Source organism: Phyllostomus discolor, chromosome 1 (assembly GCF_004126475.2).
Source record: "Phyllostomus discolor isolate MPI-MPIP mPhyDis1 chromosome 1, mPhyDis1.pri.v3, whole genome shotgun sequence".
Taxonomy (NCBI): Eukaryota; Metazoa; Chordata; class Mammalia; order Chiroptera; family Phyllostomidae; genus Phyllostomus; species Phyllostomus discolor.
The window spans coordinates 179,981,916-180,004,168 of NC_040903.2; the positions used below are offsets into that span (position 1 = coordinate 179,981,916).

The 22,253-nt window shown below is 41.6% G+C and overlaps 1 protein-coding gene across 1 annotated transcript; it reads left to right on the top strand.

Annotated features, from left to right (window-relative positions):
- The first annotated feature begins 6,428 nt into the window (after positions 1-6,428).
- Positions 6,429-21,559, top strand: PTGER2 (prostaglandin E receptor 2). Its single transcript, XM_028507316.2, has 2 exons — positions 6,429-8,128; positions 18,239-21,559. The coding sequence occupies exons 1-2, from the start codon at positions 7,286-7,288 to the stop codon at positions 18,458-18,460; spliced, it is 1,065 nt and encodes a 354-aa protein (XP_028363117.1). The 5' UTR covers positions 6,429-7,285; the 3' UTR covers positions 18,461-21,559.
- Positions 21,560-22,253: the final 694 nt, after the last annotated feature.

Here is a 22,253-nt window from a genome sequence, read left to right on the forward strand (position 1 = left end):
CTTCCAAGTCTTGCCCTTACAGTTTCCAGTTTCACCCTGCTGGACACCATGCCACCACCAGAGCCAGCTCAGGCCAGCCTGCCGGAAAACAAGACAAGCCCTACCAACTGAGGCCTCTAAGACCAACCACTCCCCAGTCTGGCCACCAGATGACCTCAGCCACTGGAACGATCCCATTCAGACCAGCACAGAACCACCTAGCTGAGTCCAGCCCAACGTCACTGAACCACCAATCATGAGAAGATAAAAGGACTACTTTAAACCATTAAGCTCTGGAGTGATTTGTTATACAGAAATGGGTAACTGATACAGTTATCTATTAAATATTAATACATAGGCATTAAATATTTATGTCATTAAGATGATAACAACTTATTCTTCCCAAATTGATCATTGCTCTTTTAATAAGCCAAATTTTAGCACATTTGATATTTATAAAGAAAAGTTGACATTGGGGAGTACATAATGGAACCCATTCTTGAGGGAAAGTTCACCAGTCACATAGTTCAGTAAGTGTTTATTTTTACAGAAATTAAATCACATCATACATAGTGTTCCATGATTTGCGTGTGTCATTCATTTAACACTGTAGACATCTACCCATATAAATAAATGCAGAGATCTATGATTAAATAGTTGCAAAATATTCCATTGAACAGGTACACCTAATGCATTTATAGAACTTCTTTCCACTGGATGTTTAGTTAGTTCCTAAGGGTAGCATATAAACAATACTGAAAAGAACTTCCTTATACTTACCACCTTGAGCATTTGTCCTTTTAGCCTCAGTTTGTTCATCTGTAAAATGAGAATATCTCTGACCTTTCCTGTAGAATTTTAAAAATGAATGATACATACAGCAAAGGTGTTAGAAAATCATGTACTGATTACAGAGTGGCCCCCCTGCTTCAAGTACCCACCTGGCCCCACACAAACTCACCCAGATACCATTGACTACACTCCCTATGCTGTAACCCGCGTCTCTGTGGCTATTCTGAAACTACCCATTTGTACTGCCTAGTCCCTTCGCCTTTGTCACCCAAAGTAGGAATGTATATATTAAATATATACAGCTCTTTGTATGTCAATCATACTTCAAAGAAAAGAACACAAAATTTTTTAAAAATTAAAGAGATAATGTAAAAGAAGAATTTAACAGTTTAGTGGATATAGTAAGCTCTTAATAAATTATAGCCTTTATTATTATTATCATCATCTCATTATGAGCTTCACTAGGGCAGGACCATATTAGCATTACTCGGGACCTGGCTCAATCATGAAACAGCTGACATCTGCTGAGTGATTCCTATGAGCCAGGCCCTCAGTTCAACCACAGCCTATGAGGTGAGTACTGTCATACCCCCACTTTACGGATGAGGGAACTGATGCACATTGAAATGAGGTAACTTGTCCCAGGACAGAAGTAAAACTTGAATTCAAAGCAATCTGACTCCAGCACACATGCTCTGGAAACTATCCTGTGCTGCCTCAGTAAATACGTGGCTAAATGAATAAAGTAATGGATTTTAGTATTCTAAAAATGCAATTTCTGCATCTCAGAGCATGCACATGTTGTAATGTAAGTTACTCATTATAATTTTAAGCTTTCTAAAAAGCAGTATAAAATTATCAATATTATCCCAACTATGGAAAGAAAAGCATGTAGAACAGAAATGGAAAGAAACATTGAAATGTTATGAGTGGCCATTTTTGATGGATACATTCATGGGTGACTTTTTTTCTTCCTCCCTTTTTCTAAAATTTCTGTAATGAGTTGTTACTCTATACAAGCAAATTGAACAACCATAGCCTTTTTTGTGTGTTATATGTGCTTCACTGTCTTATAGTTTGTTCTATCCTTAGAAGCAAACTCTTTCTAAGAGCATTTTCATAATTACATTGGGTTCTTTGTGCTCCATCAATCTTAAACAGAAATTTAGAATCACAGGTAATTTGTCTTCCTAACATTATTGGAGTGATTCATTTGATCTAATTCCTGGTGCTAACAAGCAGTGTTATGGGTTTACCTTTCTGATATTTCCCATCTGAGGACAAGAAAACTGTTGTTCTCTTACATCCATTTGTAAAACAGTTTTTATTGACTCAGGGTGTTGCAAAGGCTTTATCAAATTGTTTCTCAAACAATTTTGTGAGGTTGTAATAAATCCTATTCTCTTGAATACACACACACACGCACGCCTACAGGAAGGCAAAGGTGGCCAGATACTAATTTGACATACTAACCTATGTATTTTTTGCCCAGTACTTCCTGATACTCCAGACCTTTCTCTGGTTTTAGCAGCAGTTGGAGCATTCTATGCTTACTGCCTCAGAGAAAGGACAATGTAACACAACATGGCCATCAATTTGTGACTTATGACTTGAAAAAGTAGGCCTAGAGAGGACCGGATCAGGAATGAGGAAGAGCAAAATTGTACCACTTCTCCCCACAACAACTTCCATAGGCTGTGAAGGAGGGAAGGTGAAGTGCAAGAGAACATGAGAGTTAAGACGTTAACACAGGGGTTTCCTAGATTATATGTCTCTTTACCCTCAAAATCTCAGAGAGGTTCAAGGGATCTGAGAGCATAGAAAACTGATGTTTCACCTCTTGGGTAGAAACAGGACAGGTAAGAGAAAACAGTTACCTAAGTTTTACATGGTTTGGAAAGAGTGAGAATATTTCCCATGAGCACAAAAGTAATGTGACATGGAAAGAAAGGCAACCAGACGTGATTAGTCTTCAAGGTCACCCTTGCTCCTGCCAAACCCAAGCTGCTATGAATTTCAGTTCTAGAATATCCATTTAGTTCTTTTTCATAGTTTCTGTTTCTCTATTAAGATTCTTTACCCATCTACTCACAATTTCCCTTAATTTTTTGAACATATCCCAAGGTTGGTCTATATTGACTGCTTTTTTTTTTTTACCTTTTGATTGATTTGTTACCACCTTATAAGAGAGGGACTTCCTGGTGATGGTAGTGTCAGAACTGGGTCAAGCAATGACAATAAGGGATGACAAGAATCTAATGACAAAGCGGTCACTTGAAGTGGGACAGGACACCATCTCTGAAAATGTGAATAATGTATGATGATTTCCAGTCTTCAAATAAGTAGAATTGCAAAACCCTTGTGAAAATGTATAGTAGCACCTCCAATCTTCCTGATCAGTTTCAAACTACCACAAGACCTCCTCACTCATTAAAGCATAGAACTGGAAGAGAGTTTAAAACATTAGCATCTAAAAAAAAAAAAACCATTAGCATCTAACTTCCTACCTTTAACCAAGTAGAAAACAGTCTTCTCCAATGATTTTTTTTTTGTCTAAATAAAAAGCAGCTTCTTTTCATTTCCTAATATAAATGCAACACACACTTAGAGGGAAAAAATCAACCAAGAGAGACAGGCATTAAAAAGAAAGCACTACCAAGAGACATTACAATTAATATTTTGCTAAACATCCTTCTAGATGCTTCTCTATGCAAATACGTATGCATGTAATTTTATGTGATTGAAATAGTATACATGCTTTTAATTCAACAGATAATAAATATCATTATCAATAAATGTAGACACACATCATCTATTTTAATAACTGTATATTCTGTTGTGTAAGTGTGCCGAATGTATTAAACCAGTCCTCCATGAGAGGGCATTTAGTTCTAGATTCTTGCAATAAGGAATGCTCCTTCTGCTTTCTCTGTGTGCATGTGTAAAATCTTTGTGCATTTATGTCTCCTTGGGGTAATACATTTTATTATTTCTGGGTTAAAGTATATTCAAAAATTTTAATAATAAATAAACTATTCCCACCAGGAAGGCTATATCTACTCACACTCTCACCAACAGTGAGACCATTGCCATCTTTATTTTTTAGTTTATTGAGGTGACATTGGTTAACAAAACCATACAGATTTCAAGCATACAACTCAAAAAACATCATTTGCATAGTGCATCATGTGCTCATCTCCTAAAGTCTCTTTCTGTCCCCATTGATCCCCACTCTGCCTTCTTGCACCTGCCTCCACCCCCTTTCCCTCTGCCGACCACTATACTGTTGTCTGTGTCTATGTGTTTTATAGATATATTTTGTTGTTTAACCACTTTATTTTTTCTCACCCATCCCCCAATTCCCCTCCCCTCTGACAGTCTGGAAACCATTTCCATCTTTGGTCATACTGAGTATGTACAATCTTTTCAAACTTTACCAATGTGTCAGTCACGAAGTAACATCTAAATTGTTTTGAGTGATTTGCCAATGAGTTCAAGTTCAGTGTTGAGGATTGGGTATCTTGCCACATGCTCCTTTAGGGCCTTAAAAGGACAGAGTGGCCAATACACAGAAATATATTCAGTGGCCTGAAATATAAATTGGATGGTCTGGCTTCCATACTCCTAGTTTTATTGCACTAACTCTCTGTGTCCTTGGATAAACCACTCAACTTTTCTATGCCTCAGTTTCTTCAAATGTGAATGAAATGGGTATTCTTGGAATAGATATTCTCAAGCTTCCTTTCCAGCTAATATTAGGAGTTGATAGTGGGTAATGCACTGTGTTAGATCTGCAGCAGACACTGTTGGTTGACTAACACAACATCATCCCTTGGCCTCTTATCTAGAAGAGGCTGGAAATGTTCAATACCCCCCTTTTCAGCCTCTTTTAGAGCTAAGAGTTGGCCATTTTACCTAGTTCTGGCTAATGTGATGAGAATGAAAGTCTATTGGGGTGCTTCTAGAAAACCTTTTACTCTCCTGATAAAAGAAACAGGCACAAGACAGAGCAAACTCACAGGTGCTGTCTCTCCCTCTCCCTCTGCCTTCAATGCAGACTTGATGCCTGGAGCTGCTGGGTAGTTGTGGTGACTTTGTACAACGTCAACTCAGCTAACTAAGCAGGATCTGTTTCCCAGAATCCTGCATAGGTTACTGTTGGTCTCCAAGAAATATTGCATAAGATCTGGAAGACAGCAGCGAAGCATCAGCCATGGTTTTCATGCTCTGGGGGACAATGCAGGGCTCCAGGCATGGTGGTAACTCTGCTGGCTCACCTTGCTGGCATGAGGCAGCACCCAGACTCCAGCTCCTGCCAGATCTCCTTTTTAGTCCCTCCAAGTCCTAAGTCAAGTGCATGCACAGCTCCATGATGGGTGCTAGCTTCTCCTGCATTATCAAGGTTGAAAGTAGTGAGAGATAGATGCAGGTCCCGTCTGTCTTTGAGGATTCCAGGTGTTCATGAATTCCAGTTTGCCCCTGCAGGTTCCAAGTCTGTTCCTGCCCTCATCCAAGTCCAGCTTTCTACCCTGACTCCTTCTGGCTGACCCTGGGTGACTTCGGGCTCAACGCTAGAACCAAAGACAGCAAACAGCCTTTCGTAGACTCTTTCGTCAGCTCCCACAATCATGTGAGCCCTGTCCTGGAGAACACCTGTGAAGATGACAGTGCATTATATATGAGCTGCTGATATGATAACCGCTAGGCACATGTAGCTCTTGAGTACTTGACATATACCTTGCACAACTGAAAAATAAAATGTTTATTCTTACTTAATTTTAACTCATTTAAATTTAAATAGCTACCTGTGGCTAGTGGCTACCATACTGAAGGACATAGGTCTAGTGTCTAACGATAAATTTCTCATTCTTTATCACTCAGTGGGTCTGTTTCTCTGGTTGGATCCTGACTGACAGAGGCAGCAACTGGTGACCGGCTGGGAAGAGCATGGAGACAGAGGCCAGCGTGCTAGGAATAACAGGGCCGGAGAGGAGACTCCAGGGGAGGCTCACCAACCTGCCACTGTTGAATTTCTTATACAAGAAAAAGAGAACCCCCTTAGTTTGCCCTGTTGGGAACCCCATCCCCCGTTCCAATCCCCTGGCCAGAATTAACAATGTGAGCTAAAGTATCCATGGAGAGCAAGTAGGCTCTAGTAAGGTGTGCTTTCCAACAAACAATCTTTCCTTCGCTCCAACATGATGATTTTTTTTCCCTTGCCAGTTTCCTATGCAAATCCTTCCACCTTTCTCTCCTCCTCCTATCCCCATGTGATTAAGACCTTCCTTATAGAATATAACTACTCATGTCTGTCAAACTGGACTTTTTTTGGTTACACATAAGCCCATTTTCACGACTCGGCAAGTATGACAGTAGATGGTAAACAACCATTTTTGTCAGCTGCAGTCTCTTAACCTGACCACTTAACCAATAAACGTTACCAGGAATGGGTCTTGCCGGATAGGCCGCGGTTAACTGTGAAAAAACTAGTGGCTGCACGACCTTTTATTTCAAGGCAGAGCTTGAGGAGAGAACAATGTGCAGTAGTTAAAGCCGTGTCCACAAAAAATTCTTCACAAGAATCTTTTTTTTTCCTTTTTAAAAGAAATGGTTGCTTAAACAAGTGGTTGGTTAGCCGTTATGGTGTTGGCATAGGAAAAGGTGAAATGCTGTCAACCGAATAAAAGCAATAGTGAGTGCAACAGGCAGCTCAGGGGCATGCATGGTTTGGTTGCTTGGATGGACAAGCTGGCTTTCCACTTCCTCCCAGTGTGGGTCCCGCCCTCTTAGTGTATCTTCCTGCGAATGTGAAAAAGAAGAAGAAGATAAAGAACATATTGGTCTTACTAAAAGCTGTCTTTGGTGTCTGTTACTCCCTTCTTTTTAACATCTCACGGGACTGCGTCTTCCTAACTTCTCTCTTTTCTGGCGACTAGCTTTGCTTTTCCCGTTGCTGCCTTGCCTTCCGTGCCTCTGCCAGGGCTAAACACTTCCTAGAGAAGGTCAGACGACTGGGCGGCTTCAGCACCCACACTCGAGGGAGCGGAGCAGGAAACGCCGCTCCCCCTGGACGCAAGCAGCTCCCGGACGCCCGCAGCCCGCACGCCTTCCCCGGCAGCGCTCCCGGCCAGTACCCGGACCCTCTCCCTCCCCACTCCCCGCCAGCGCTGTAGGGCTCGCAGTGCCCCGGGGCATCTCGTGGGCGCCTGCCCAAGGACACACTGAGCCCAGCTCCGGCGGCGCGGAGGAGGAGTCAGCAGCTCCCTAGGCTCACGGTGGGCGCGGGTCGGCGGAGCCTGGAGCACCGGCCGGATGCTGCAGCCGAGCTGCCTGTCCAGCAGCTGCGGGAGACCGGGGTCGAGCCAGCTCTCGGGAGCGCCGAGGGCCGGAAGGGGGTTCTGGATTTCGATCCCTCCCCTTTTCTCTCTGGGTCCAGGAGGGCTCCCACTGTCAGACCCTCATCCTGCCAGGTACAAGCCGGGAGAGGACACATCTTTGCTCCCTACACCCCACCATGGACAATACCTCCAATGACTCCCACTTCGAGGACTGCGGTACTCGAAAGTGGCTCCCTTCGGGCGAAAGCCCAGCCATCAGCTCCGTGATGTTCTCGGCCGGGGTACTGGGGAACCTCATAGCGCTGGCGCTGCTGGCGCGCCGCTGGCTGGGGGATGCGGGGCGCGGCGCCTGCCGCGGAAACTCCATCTCCTTGTTCCACGTGCTGGTGACCGAGCTGGTGTTCACCGACCTGCTCGGGACCTGCCTCATCAGCCCCGTGGTGCTGGCTTCGTACGCGCGGAACCAGACCCTGGTGGCACTGGCACCAGAGAGCCGTGTGTGCACCTACTTCGCCTTTGCCATGACCTTCTTCAGCTTGGCCACGATGCTCATGCTCTTCGCCATGGCCCTGGAGCGCTACCTAGCCATCGGGCACCCCTACTTCTACCAGCGCCACGTTCAGCGCCGCAGCGGCCTGGCAGTGCTGCCCGCCATCTACGCCGTCTCCCTGCTCTTTTGCTCTGTGCCGCTGTTGAACTCCGAGCAGTACGTCCAGTATTGCCCTGGGACGTGGTGCTTCCTCAAGCACGGGCGCACCGCGTACCTGCAGCTTTACGCCACTCTGCTGCTGCTCCTCATCGTGGCGGTGCTCGCTTGCAACTTCAGTGTCATCGCCAACCTCATCCGTATGTACCGCAAGAGCAGGAGAAGCCGCTGCGGACCCTCCGTGGGCAGCGGGCGGGGAGGCGCTGCGACCCGCAAGAGAGGGGAAAGGGTGTCCATGGCGGAGGAGACCGACCACCTTATTCTCCTTGCTATTATGACCATCACCTTCGCCGTCTGTTCCTTGCCTTTCACAGTAAGTCACTCACTTCGTTTCCACAGCCCAGCTCTGCGCAGCCTTCTCACACGCTCTCTCATTTCCACCCTTTCCACTGCCACACAAACTTTCACAACTTGTAAAAATGTGTCCTAATCTGTAGACTTCCCCTGTTGCTTCTCACCTTTACCCACTTCCTTTCCCCCCAACCCTGGCGCACGGGCCTCTCTAGGTTAGTGTTTCCCATACAGTAATACGGTCCCACTGACAGGGAGCCTTGGCACTCACTAAACCAGCCAGCTTCTCCATCCTGGAATCAAAGGCCTGTTATCAGTGTCCCTTCCCTCACCGCAAGGCCCCCCTCCCGCCTGCCCCCGCCCCCCAACTATCCTGGTTTAGCATCTGAGGAGGAGGCAGCCCCTTTTCCCCCTCTGGGTGGTTGGCAATTACAATCTGACTTCCCTGAGCTGCATTTTGCCTCCTGGTACCCCCTTCCCACACACTGGTGCTAGTCTCCATAACTGCCTGCTGTTTCTCCCAGGGTAAAAACGTGGTACCCAACCCATAGCATTGCAGCTGCCATTGAGAATGGTCCGGGGTGAGAAGGGTCCCTGTTGCAGAACTCCAGAGCATTCATTATTTGTCTTCAAAGTTCAAGAAACACCTTCAAGTTTACGGGCTTTCTAAATTACATATTGGTAGTGTAACTCTTTGTGGCCATGAACTCATAATACAATAGGTCTGTAACGATAATTAGAGGAAAGGCTGGTTGCTTGGAGTAACCCCTTGGTAAGCTTTTGAAATCCCTCTACAGGAGGCATTTGTACTCTTACAAAATATCTTCTTGATGTCACTATCAGAAATGTATACAGGTGCTCTTCAGCTTATAATTGTGTGCTTTATGAGCACAAAACCACAATAGAAATAGCTGGTCCATCTCAGGGATGGGAAAGGTAGGCATGTCCAGCACTTGCCGTGACCTGCAGGCCAGAGCCTGTCTGGACAACTGAAGGGCAGGACCCTGGGTACTGGGATGGGTGCTGTCCTGGTGCGGAGCAACTTCAGGCGTTAGTTCTGAGAAGGCTGTGAGTTTGAGCCATAGGGAGTGGGAGATATGTCTGAGGGTGGGCTGGCCTCTTACGGAGATGTGGGAACTGGAAGTTTGGGCAGCTCCACTTCATAATCTTCAGCATAACAAGACTGACCTTGCAGGGAGCAAGTAGTTGTCATTGGTTCTCGCTAGCCACATCTTGTAGGGAAAAAAAAGCGAATGGACAGTGCCTGCCAATAGCTGGTCTGACCTGTAGAAACTGAGGAAGTAACTTTATCTTACTTCCCACTGTCATCACTGTTTTTGATTATATTCATATGCTCATCCTCAGGGGTGGGAAAGAACACAGGGTTCTAAAAGCCTGGATATGACCCTTCCCTCCCCCAAATTAACTCTTTTTCTTAGTTACATTTTCTTCTCTGTGGTTCCCACTGTCCACACACATCTGCCCCACCCTCTGTTAGGGCAGAAGATGGGCGGAATCAGTAAGTTACACTTCGGAGGGGGAATGAGATGGGATATGTACAATGTACTATGTCATTAGATGAAGTAGGATTGTGGGAGGCTGTAACTCCCATTCCGCTCACAGCCAGGAAGTTTGTGCAACAGAAATGCCATGATGTAGAAACCAACATGGCTCCTATGGGTTTGCTTTGTTTCACCGATAGGACGTTGAGATTATGTTAGGAGTTAAATCAACTTTTTGGGGTTGAGACTAGGATGCAGAATAAGTATCTATGAAAGAAAGTGTTTCAAGTTCCACTAAACAATTTAGAATTCAACATAGGAGTCATAAATCATCTCTGTATGAGTGCCTGTCTTGGACAGGTAGGCCTTAGCAGTTCTTGGAATTTTATTTATTACTTGTGAGTGTGTACATAAAAATATCCCTGACCCCCAGCTATTTAAACAGCCTAGGAATGGGCTCAGATGAGAAATTTAGGAACTGATCTATTGTATAAACTGTATTTTTAAAAATAAAGGTAGTGATTTTCAATCAGTTCCTCTCTTTTTTAGTAAATTTGCCTTTTATCATGAAGACTCCAACATCAATATGTTAATTTTCAAATATATGTATGTTTTATATATTTGAATATATATGAACACACACACATTTCCCCCCTTAGTATTAAGTCAGAGGCAGATCCGGAGTTGCTGCTGTGAAGGGACTTAGAGCTAGAAGTCTGGTTAGAAGGAGTTGGGGAGTAGGAGGTTCGCTCTGAAGCTGTGTTTTTATTTAAAGTGCCTGTTTACGGCATGGTGGGGGCGCTAGATGAAGGTTATTTTGTCAGTGGATTCTTGGTACTTGTTAGTGTCTTCATTCACACAGCATTTTAAAGCCTATGAAATGCTGCACTACCTCAATTTAAGTTATTTCTTGGAGGGCTTAACCGATAATTCAAACTCATGGCCACTGTTTGATGCATACATTCTGCTATATTGCAAAATGCTTGCCATGTGCCCTGTGGGACCCTTTCCCCGCATGTCTTTTTGGTTTATTGGTCCACACTAAACCTGTGGTCAGAAATTGCCTGCACCAATCTCCCACCCGAGACAGGCCTCACTTCCACACCTCCTAACTGTTGGACTCGGCAAAGGCTTGTGGTTGCCTTCGGACATTTTTCCGTTCCTCTCACAGAGCACACACAGACACATAGAAATGCACTGTGAGCCACAAACATGAGCCACATGCAGAATTTAAAATTTTCTAGAAGCCATACAACAAAAATTTAAAAGAAACATTAATTTTGATCAATATATTTAACTCAATTTATACAAAATATCATCAATTTAAAATGTAAGCAAGGTAAAAAAAAGTTATTAATGAACTATTCCAACTAATTTTTTCCCTTGCATCCCAGAAAATACTCGCAAGTGACCCTGTCTCAGCCTGGTCCTGCCAGAGCTGCTTTCTATGTCCCTTAAAAGTGGCCCAGCAAGGAAGAGGGTGCCCAGTGGGATGCCAGCTTATTCCAGCACTTCAGGAGCAGGTGGGGAAGGAGGGGAGTGGGGGTTTAGGAAACCTGAAACTACTACTAACGTTGTTGCCCCAAGGTGTGGGCAGGTTAGAATTACTACATCCTCCAAGAATCCCAGTCTAGGACTTCCAAAGTCTAGGAAGTGAAACTATCAAAATGTAAAATACCCAGAGGCCTGTAATGAAGTCAGATTCAACCTCAATATCATTATTATCATCAACATCAAGATGGCTAACATTTTTGAGTGCTAATTTTTACGTGCACTAACCTATTGTCTTCACAACAACCTGTGAAATAGATAGTATTATTATTCCCATTCTATGGGTGAGGCAATTAGCTTACCGTGGGTCCCACAGCTGGTAAATGTTGGAGCCAGGGTGCAAAGCCAGGCAGTTTAAGCACAGAGCTTATGCACTTAACCACTATACTATCAGAGGGTAACAGAGGAGAAAATTAATTCAAGATTTCAAAGAGAATTGTGAAGATGTTATAAATATATGGACCACTTTGCCTCTTAATTCCATTTATGAATTAATCTGTGAGCTTTAAAAATAAAATGGTAAAGACCTTTTACTCCATATTAGATCAAGGGGCCGGAGCTGGGGCCAAGTGTGTAAGTTGCTTTTTGCTTCACAGATCTGTGACTGAGATTTAAGGAGATTGGCTAATGTAAATGATGCTTAAATTAAGAAATAATCAGGTGTGACCAGTGGATTGAGCACCAGCCCGCAAACCAAAAGGTTCACCATTTGATTCCCAATCAGGGCACATCCCCGGGTTGCATGCCAGCTCCCCAGTAGGGGGCATGTGAGAAGCAACCACACATAGATGTTTCTCTCCCTCTCTTCCCCTCTGTCTAAAAATAAATAAACAGATTTTTTTTTAAAAGTTAAGAAATAAACAAGCTACCCCTCATGTAAAATCTTCCATTGTTACCACAAAACATTTCTTAAGTGATATTAAAAAAAGACATGAGTTGTTTATGAAATGACATTACTTTGGCTGTCCAATATGAAATTATGCATGGGACCAACAACATATTCTAAACTGCTTATGCACTAAAGGGATATTATATAAATTAATAAATTCTTCCTTATGTTAATCAGCTGTTGTCATCACTTCACAGAGATAAACAGAAACTTTCTTCAAGAAATGGAACAGAATGCAGGAAATATATCAGGCCCCATTCTTGCCTCAGATACTGTTTGTGTCTTCATTCCCAACCACATCGAGCCACTTTCTCACTGCTTTATTAATAATGGTCGGTAACTCCTGGTCTTTTACACTGTTTTCCACATGCCATTAGGATAAAGTGCTTATACATTTTATTCACTTCTAAAACTTCAAAAGCAAACCATTGACTCATTCTAAAAGTTTCTTCATGTTTAGAAATTCTTCAGGGCTACAATTTCCAGGTAAACCTGATTAGTGGAAATCTGATCTTTGCCAAGCAGAACAAACTCAAGTAAACAATACTGCAGTTTCCCGTTCATTCCTGCTACTCTTTATGACATGAATAGGGGTTGTAAAACTGACATGAAATTGGCCAAATCTAGAAATCTATATGCATAACCATAATGAACTTTGCTTGGTGATGTTTTAAGTTAATATCCATTTACTACTGGAAGGTCCTTTATAATTCATGCATCATTAATGATGTGTTTGGGGATTATTGAAATAGTTTTAATACACATTATTTATTTTTTCTTTTTATTGAATTTATTGGGGTGACACTGGTTAACAAAATTATACAGGTTTCAAGTGTACCATTCCACAACACATCATCTGTACACAAACACAATACTTTTTTAAAATTATTTATTTGTTTATTTTAGAGAGGGGAAGGGAGGGAAAAAGAAAGGGAGACAAACATCAATGTGTGGTTGCCTCTCATGCGCCCCTTGTTGGGGACCTGGCCTGCAGCCCAGGCATGTGCCCTGACTGGGAATTGAACTGTCGACACTTTGGTTTGCAGGCCAGTGCTCAGTTCACTGAGACACATCAGCCAGGGTTACAAAATACTTTTTAAGAGAAGAAAGTTTCCTATATGAGTGTTTTCACATGACATCGTTTCCTTTGCCTTTTGATATTATAAAATGGTGGCTGTGAATAAAGACACAATTACACCAAGGATTTTAAATTTAAGCAGCAAGAACCATAGTCCTTTCCCCAAAAGAAAAGTTGTGCATTAATGTCTCCACCCTTGGAAGTGTTGATCATCACTGCTGTTTCCGATGATTAAGACATCAGTTTAAAGAAAAACAGCTTAGGGATGGTATATTTCCTTTTTGGCATTACAAGAGGCCATCACAGCATTAAGGTTTTTTTTTTTTAAAGAACAGAAATGGTATGTGATTGGTCTCTGAAGACACAGTGTTTCAGGAAGACAATCTGACAAGTCTCTTCCTACCTTAAGGCTTAAGATTTAGTTAATCTGCAACTTGATCTGTTTAGTTTCCATGGCTCCTCCTGTCCTCCCTTGTGAAGTTTCTCATCACCACTCCCCATCCTTATCTTGAACTCACCTTCCTTGTGCCTCAAATTATATTAAGGTCTACCAAGCTTCATTTTTCTCAAACCATTTTGCTACCTAAAATTGCTTCCCTCTAACAAAAAACTAGACATAAGACTTCTACAGTTGGGACATATGAGTGACGGGATGGGCCAAGGACGGGGAAGTGCATTCAGGGCAGGCTGACACCTCCTGCATACCTGCACTCCATGGACAGCGCATGGCCACTCTGAAATTATTTCCAAAAGCTTGTGTTTATGTGAGCTCTGGGGAGATGGTTCATGGCATCCAACATTTTCTCAGAGGGTTTAGAGCCACCACCCTGGATACACAGGCCCAGAGTTCTAAATCTTAGCATCAACTGTTTTGTGTCTGGCTCTGGGATCGCCTGGAGCACAAGGCAGGGGACACTCTTTAGTACCGGAGCCACATCTATGCCCCAGTCTTTCCTTCTGAAGGGAAATGGGCTCCTGTTCCCTCTACCACAAATCACCTGTGATTCAGGGGAAGAATTTCTTTAAAATATCAAGTACGCGCATGAAATTTGTCTTTAAAGAATGAATTGCACAAAGCCTATAACCAGGATACTTACGAATGTCTTTCACAAGGGAGATAAACATGTAACAATCTCTGCCTGCAATTTAGATGTGGAAAGTGGGAGAAAGAAAAGCACTGAGAAAGCCAAGTAGCTATTTAGATGCAGCCATGGTTCTTAACAGGAACAGTGTTGCCCGTAAACCTTGCTGACACCTTCAAAAAGCTGTCTCCTACAAACCTAGTCAGTGGTGAATTTTATATGAGGCTTTACATCACAGGCTTGCAACAGAGTAGTGGCTGAAAGGAAAATTTGGGTCCCACTGCTTGAGCATGACTCCGTTGCCTCCCTACTTACCTGGGGCATGATTTGGGACAAGGTAACTAATCTTCTCTAGGGGTGTCCAACCTGTGGCCTGCGGGCCACATACGGCTTAGAATGGCTATGAATGTGGTCCAACATGAAAATCATAAATTTACTTAAAACATTATGAGATTTTTTTTGTGATCACGTGTCACAATATATTTAATGTGTGGCTCAGGACAGCTCTTCTCCCAGTGTGGCCCAGACACTCCAAAAGGTTGGACACCCCTGTAAGCCTTGGTTTCCTCCTTACTAAAATGGGAATAATAATATTTTGCAGGTTCAAGTAAGGATTAAATAGAATAAGACTTATAAGTTGCTTAGCACCATGCCTGGCACACATAGGTATTTAGTAAATATTAGCTGCTACCTCCATAGGATTCAATTTCCAAGGGAAAATCAGATTGTATGTTAATGATCAGGAATTCTGGAAGCTCAAAGTTTGTTTGATTGGCCAGGTATAAATGGGTCTTTAGTTTTTATTTCAGGCATTAGAATCCCATGGGGGGGGGGGAATAAAAACCCAAAACACATGTTACAGCCCAGATTTAATTAGTCAAAGTCTTTGAGGGAGGGAGCAAGCCATCAGAATACTTTTAATGCTCCTTGGTTAATTTCAACCAGCTGCTAGATAAAGTTCTCATTTGCTTTAAAATTCTGAAACCACTATGTGGTTATACTGCTGGTAGGAAAGTTTCTCAAACAACTAGCATCCAGTCAGTGCCAACATGAAATTTTCTGTGGGAGGCTGCAAGGATTCTATAAAATATTTTAAAAAAACACTTATTTTCACCTGTGCCACTTTGTAGGTATCATAGTCTTAGTAAAGCCCTGCAGAGAGCCTGGCCTAAGGAATTAAAACTCACTTGACTCACTTAGATTAGCATTTGGTATTTTTCTTACAGCAAATGTATTAGTAAGTGTACAAAAATATGTATAAATTCTGTCAGCCTCTGAAGCAGAATATCATTAAAACAATAATTAATTGACTTTGTGCATGTGTCAGCCTTTAATGAAAAACCAAAATTGGCTGGAGGGGGAGGAGAATGGAGAGTTATTGTTACTTGGGTAGAGTTTCAGTTTGGGAAGATGGAGAGAGTTCTGGAAGTAGGTGGTGGTGATGGTTGCTGTTCTGTTCTTTTATGTGATGGTCAGTCAGGTGTGGCAGAACACAGGAGAGGCTCAAGAAAACAAATTTGTCATACTCACAAGTCCTAGAAACAAGAAGGACCACACAAAACCAAGGACCACATGGGAAAGTGCAAATGCAGGTCACCAGACAGCAGCAGTTGCTGGGGGAAGCCTGGGCCACAGCCCTTAATGGAGTTTCCAAGGGAAAAGCGAAGCAAGGCAGGGTGACCAATGTAGGACTGGCTATTAAAATCATTTCAGCAGGCTCGAAGCTGTAGTTCTGTTCTCTAGTTGCCTGGTACCAGGCCCTGGGAAGATTAAGGCAGAGAGAGGACTGTTGCTTCCTGGGGAATAGGACCAGACGGAGGCTCTGGGTTGCTTAGTTTGCGTATCAAAGGATTGCTGCCGGGTGAGCCTCTGGCTGTCTCCAAGAATTGGCTATTCCTGAAGGGGTAGTCTCTACCCAACAGAAAGGTTTTTAGGATGTCAAAGCATCATAATGTATACAAAATAAAAAATATATAAACAATACAATTACACAACAATGTTAATGCACTTAATGGCACTGAATTGTACCATTGGTTAAATGGCTGAAATGGTTAAAATGGTAAATTTTGTTACATATCTTTTATAATAATTTAAAAGAAACAGGGTCCACGAGATGAAAATGGTAAACTCAGGGCAAAAGACAAGAACCAATTTTAAAAAAAAATGAGGAGGTAGGAGAAGAAGGAGACGACAAAGCTTACATCAAGAACTTCAGTAGAAGGGCTGCTGCAGTGGATCTCTCTTCTAAGTGTAAAAGAAAAAACTGTTTTCTGCAAAATATTGGCCAGCTCCTGAAATGTTAACCATTTTCAAAAATCACCCAACATGGTAGATGAAATGGAAAGGAAACAAATAGTACAGAATTGCTTCATCCACTAAAACCATTTTTCACTTCTCATTGCTCTGTCACACTCCAAGGAGATCAGGAACTGAAAACCTGACTCATTTTCATGCGTGAAGCTGTGACACAGGAATCCTGAGCCCTTTATACACTGCCCACTTGGCTAGCCAGTTCAGTGTTATTGTATTCTTTGGACACTAGATTATAAACTGAGCCTTTTCTGCTACAGAATGCTCAGCAGTGCGCGTGTGTGTATGTGTGTGGTGACTAATATATTTTCTTCAACTATACTTATATACAATGGTATCCTAAGTTTCTAAGCTCTAAAATCTCTCCTTAAAAGACACCATACAAGTCCTGTATATTTCTCATCCAAAATAGTTTAGCTGCCAAGAAAATTATTGCCTACCTAACTTTCTCTTCTCTCTATAATCTGGGAAATCCACCGTCAATTCTTCTTTTTCCTTACTCATCTGCCAAGTCTTTTCTCCATTCCCTATGCCAAGATTCTCTGGCATAAACACCTGTGGCTGCCAGACCTTGCTGCTATTGTCCTAACATAAGCAACTCGAAGATGCCTACTCTTTTGCCTCCCTGCAAATTGCTTTGTATATCCAGTTGTCAGATGCCTACAGAGCAAGCAGGCGAGAAGGAAAGAAAACATTCCTTCTGGTGGAGAAGAGTGGAGGAAAGAAGGATTAGCTTTCTAATTCTGGGGCTATTGTTAAGAAAGTCCCAGGAGCATTATAAAGCACATCTTAAGTGACTGGGTGTGGTTTACATCTGTTTTCCTTTTTTCTGTAAACTGAGTGGCAGTGTTTGATCTTTATCAAGCACGTTCCATTCCTTTAAATCTGACCAAAAAGTTGTGTTGCTCTCTAACATCTAAGGAATCCGATGAGAGCTGGTATACCAGTTTGAGAACACTGGTCAACATGTAAAGATGTGTCAGCTTTTCAGTGTTTAGGGCATTGCTCTGAAGACCTTTGCTGTAATGCAGGCGACCGGGATGGAGCACCTGGTGAGCAAAGCACTGTTGTCGAGGGAGCCGGGACTTGAGTCTTGACTCCAGCTCCCTGGGGTCCACGAAACAGCCCCGGGAACTTGGGCAAGTCACCTAACTTCTCTGCACCCAAGTGTCCTCATTGGTAAAATGGAGATAATAACTTACATTGTGGGGCACTTGTTAAGGGAGCAGCACTGTTTCCAGTAGCTTCAACATATTGCTTCCTTTCATCCTCCCAACCAAGAAGGAGGTATTGTTGTCATCACCTGTTTTACAGATGTAACTGAAGCACTAAAAAGCTAGTTTTTTACTTATGGTCCCAAAGCTATATATGGAGCCCAATTCAAACCCAGGCAGTCCAGTGGCCACAACCTGGGCTCTCTTGTGTACCCTCTCATGCTGAATTGCAATAATTAAGTCAGATTAAGTATTTGGAAGTAAACAGAGCATGTTATTATTAACTTCCCTAAAGTCCACTTCTTCATCTGCCAAACAGAGATAATACTTATGTTTCAGAGTTTTTGTAAGGAAGAAACATGTAGAAGTATGAGATTTTGCTATTCCCCTTTCACCACCACCACAAACAAAACACGTTTTTAAATTTTGAATAATTGCATACGGTCTAAGCCTGTCCACTGCCACAATGTAAAACTAACCTCATTTCCCCCTTTTGCTTCTTACAGATTTTTGCATATATGAATGAAAAGTCTTCCCGAAAAGAAAAGTGGGACCTCCAAGCGCTTAGATTTTTATCAATTAATTCAATAATTGACCCTTGGGTCTTTGCCATCCTGAGGCCCTCTGTTTTGAGACTAATGCGTTCAGTCCTCTGTTGTCGGATTTCGTTAAGAGCACAAGATGCAACAGAAACTTCCTGTTCTACACGGTCAAATGCCAGTAAATAGACTGACCTTTGTGGACAATAGCTAAGAAGTGCTTAGTTAGCTAGCATCTGGAAGATCGTTTTGAAAGGCTTCCTTGGAGAAATGAAAAAAGTTAGTTTATAAACAAACTGAAGCTACCCTAATAAAACAGAGTAAGTAAACCAACATTTTAGCAGTGGTTTAGGCTACAGATCTGCTGACAAGGCACTTCCTGGAAGGTGTCAGAAGGAGCTATAAGAGCTACCCCTCGAACATGCTGCGTGGCCTGTAGAGGAACAACCAACGGCATTAAAGATCTAGTTGCCTTTTGATTTAAGCTTTCCTGCTGAATGAGAAAGCATGTGGTTTTGTAATTTGTTTAAAACCTGAAATAGTTACTGTGTGTTTTCTATTTTAATCTTTTGTGTTCCTGATGTTATAAACACACGGTGTACAGTCAGACCAGATAAAACTTCATGTGTATTCTCTAGGAAGTCAAAATGTTGAAGCAACCAAGCCTCGTGTTCCGTGATTGCTTAACAGACCCTTTCTTTGGACAGTAGGTTTGAAAATCGCAGGCACTTTGCACTGTAATGTTTGTGTATGTGGGAGTACTCTCTCATGGCTACAGTATTACTCATAGAAGGGTAGGCTCAGCTTTTTCACTAGTCCTCTGGAAGCTGTGTCTCAAAGTGTCAGATTATTTATTTTATAATGCTTATTATGCTATTACTAATCAAGAAAACTTTTAGGAATTTTCCTCTCAACAAGAAATAATAGGCTATTAAGAGAGTTAATTCTGATTAGTACTCTTCATTCTGTTTCCAATGGAGGGTATATATGGCTGTCTGAAGCCAGGTATTAGAGTTAAAAACTGAAAAACCTAGTTAATTCTTCAGATACACTGGAACCACTTTAATGCTGATGTTGAGGCCATAACTAACATCTACTTTATAAGAGGATTGTGTTGTAGCAAAACTCATCTGCCTATATTTTTATCCAGGAAACACGGGTTGACTAATACTATATAGGAAATCATGTAACAATGAGTCATATCTTTATATATTTCTAAATCGAAATACTTGACATGGTGTAAACTCAGCATCAAAATATTTCAGTGACTTTGCACTGTGTAATCTTAGTTACTGTGTAAACTCATCTGAAATGTCATAAAAATAAACTATGAAACAAAAATTTGAAAATGGAATAGTACCTAATGAATCCCCCAAATGACATCTTATAGTTAGTGTAGATATAATGTTTTTTCAATAATATATCATTAGAAAAAAATAACTTGGCAGGTTTTTAAAATATGGTTGCATAGAAAATTAGAGTGTAAAATACTTGGTACTACAGGATTCTTTTCTTCCCAATGTTATCTTTAAAACAGTAGAACCACCTTATTTTTTTTAATAACTATTATTACAGGATAGCCATTATATAAAAAAAGGAATGTTTGTTTTTTCCAGTCTCATTGAGTTGCTTACGTAAAACCATTTCTTATAAGTAGTTATCAAACTAGATGATCACTAAGAGTTTTTCCAAACCATTCTAGGCATCAGTGTGTTTTGACACAATCTATGTCCAATCAGCTCTTATTTTAAAAAGAATAAATAAATGATTTGCTTTTCTACCAATTTAAACAAACCAGGCAAAATTTAACTTAACTAAGATCTGGACATGTAAGTAAATCTTCTCTGTCTAAAGTTAAGAAATTGTTCTAAATGGAACTAATTAAGCTTGTGGGTGATTTGTATACAAACATTCTGAGGTTACTTTGAATGTGGATGACTTTTTTCCTCCAAATGAAACTGTTATTTACAATCCTTCACCCCACCTCACCACCCTCCAAAAATCTGGAATAATATCTGAGAACTTAAAATAGCAAACTTGGACATAATATCACTAGTGAGAACAAAATATAACAGTTTAATCCATTTATTAAGGAACTGGTAGCTCTCTAGAGCTTTGTTTCTTAGTTTACTCCTGTTTCTTGCACTGTGTTAAATGACTATTTTGTTTGCACTGATATATATGTAGAAGGAATTGAAAATAAAAATCCTATGTAAGAGTCAATCACCTACTATGAATGGTGATTTGAAGGTAACAGAAAAAATTACTAGGATTGGATAATGTGACTATTTTCTTTAATCCCATCTCATCACATACTTGTTTAAGTTCACTGGGAATTTTCAGTTAAAGAAGAAAACACAGAACTTTGCCTGCTATATTGTGATGAAAGAAGCCCTAGATTTTATTCTTTGCCCCTGACAGTCAGTGGAATGAAAACGGATAAAGAAACTATCACAGATATTCACCTCGAAATGCCAGCCCTAACTTTAGGTGTCCAGAAATGGGCATAAGCAGTCTGTTCTGAGCCGTATTCCTGGATGGTTCACTGTGGCCCCAGATCATCTTTCCGAGAAAGAACTGGGAAATTCTGGTACTAAATTATGGCCTCAACTCTGCAAAGATTCTATAGGGACCTGAGTTTGCTTAGAAGCTATAGAAAGCCTCTCCAGAAGACACGAATCTCAAAGTGGTTTGAACCCACAACAACCAGGAGCCGACCAAAACTCTAGAAACAGCACCAATGCCAAATCACTGAGCTGGCAGAGGCCACAAGCCCTGAGGAGTGGGGAAGGGAATTCCACCCACATCACCACATTCTCAGTGTAATTCAGTTGAACTTTTGGTGCCCCTGCCTGCTCCTGTTAGTGCACGTTGAAAGAAGGATTGTCCTAATGCTAATATAATATCATTTCAGATTTGAATCAAGAAAAAAACAATACATACCGGTTTAGAATTTGATGACTTAGTCAGGCTAAGACAATTGGTTCAAACTTAAGCAGAAGATTATTTATTTCACTTAGCCAAATAGTTTAAGCCAATCTAATGGTTTTCTGAATTTGAGAAGAATCCCTACTTGAGCTGTTCACGGATAGAGAAGCAATCTCATCTACAAATGACTGATCTGTATATGTGGACTTACAATGCCTGCTATATACAGGTGGTGTTACAGCTTGAATATTTGATAACTTTATTCTGCCTTCATCGAACACTTAACTCCACTGGATTTCCTTTCTGAGTGCACATTTATAACATACCTCCAATCACTAACAGCGTTATAATTGATTTTTTTTTAAATTTACAAAGCATTTTGATTACCTGAAATGAAATACACTATAGAAATAAATATTATTTTAGCAATTCCCAAAAGCCATAGTCTAATTTATACATGAGACCAAGGCCATGTATTGGGCATTAATTTTTATTTCAGAAAGCTACTCTTTTTTTTTTTCTGGTAGATTGTGTGACTTTTTTATTATAAATGAATTTTCTTGAATTATATTTTTTTATTTACTGTAAAATGTATGTACTATTAAAGGTCAGTTTGGGTGGTTTAATTTTACAGTTCACGTGTTTCATTTTTTAAATTCTGCCAAGAGTCAAATATATCTATCAGTGAGGATTCCAGCAGAAAGAGATGGCACACTCAAAAGGGCAGCTGAGAGCTGTTGAGTGAAAGGAATGTTTACAGAGCAGTGAGGTTTAGGGAATCAAGGGATAGTGAAGGATCCCTTATAAGCTGTTATCACTCATAGGCCGGAAGAGATGAGGGAGGAGGAGCAGCAGTCTCTAGAAGCCAGTGAGAGCTGAAGGAGGTTCCACCCAGCAGGAGCTATGAAGCGGGGAAGCAGAGTTGCTGCCAAGCCACAGGGAGGGAATGAAGGAACTGCTTCCTGGAGCATCTCTCTTCCTACTTCGTACTCATCTGCTTGTTTCTCCTGTGGGATAAACCCAACTGTAATCCAGAGAGTAAGAGGAATCTGGG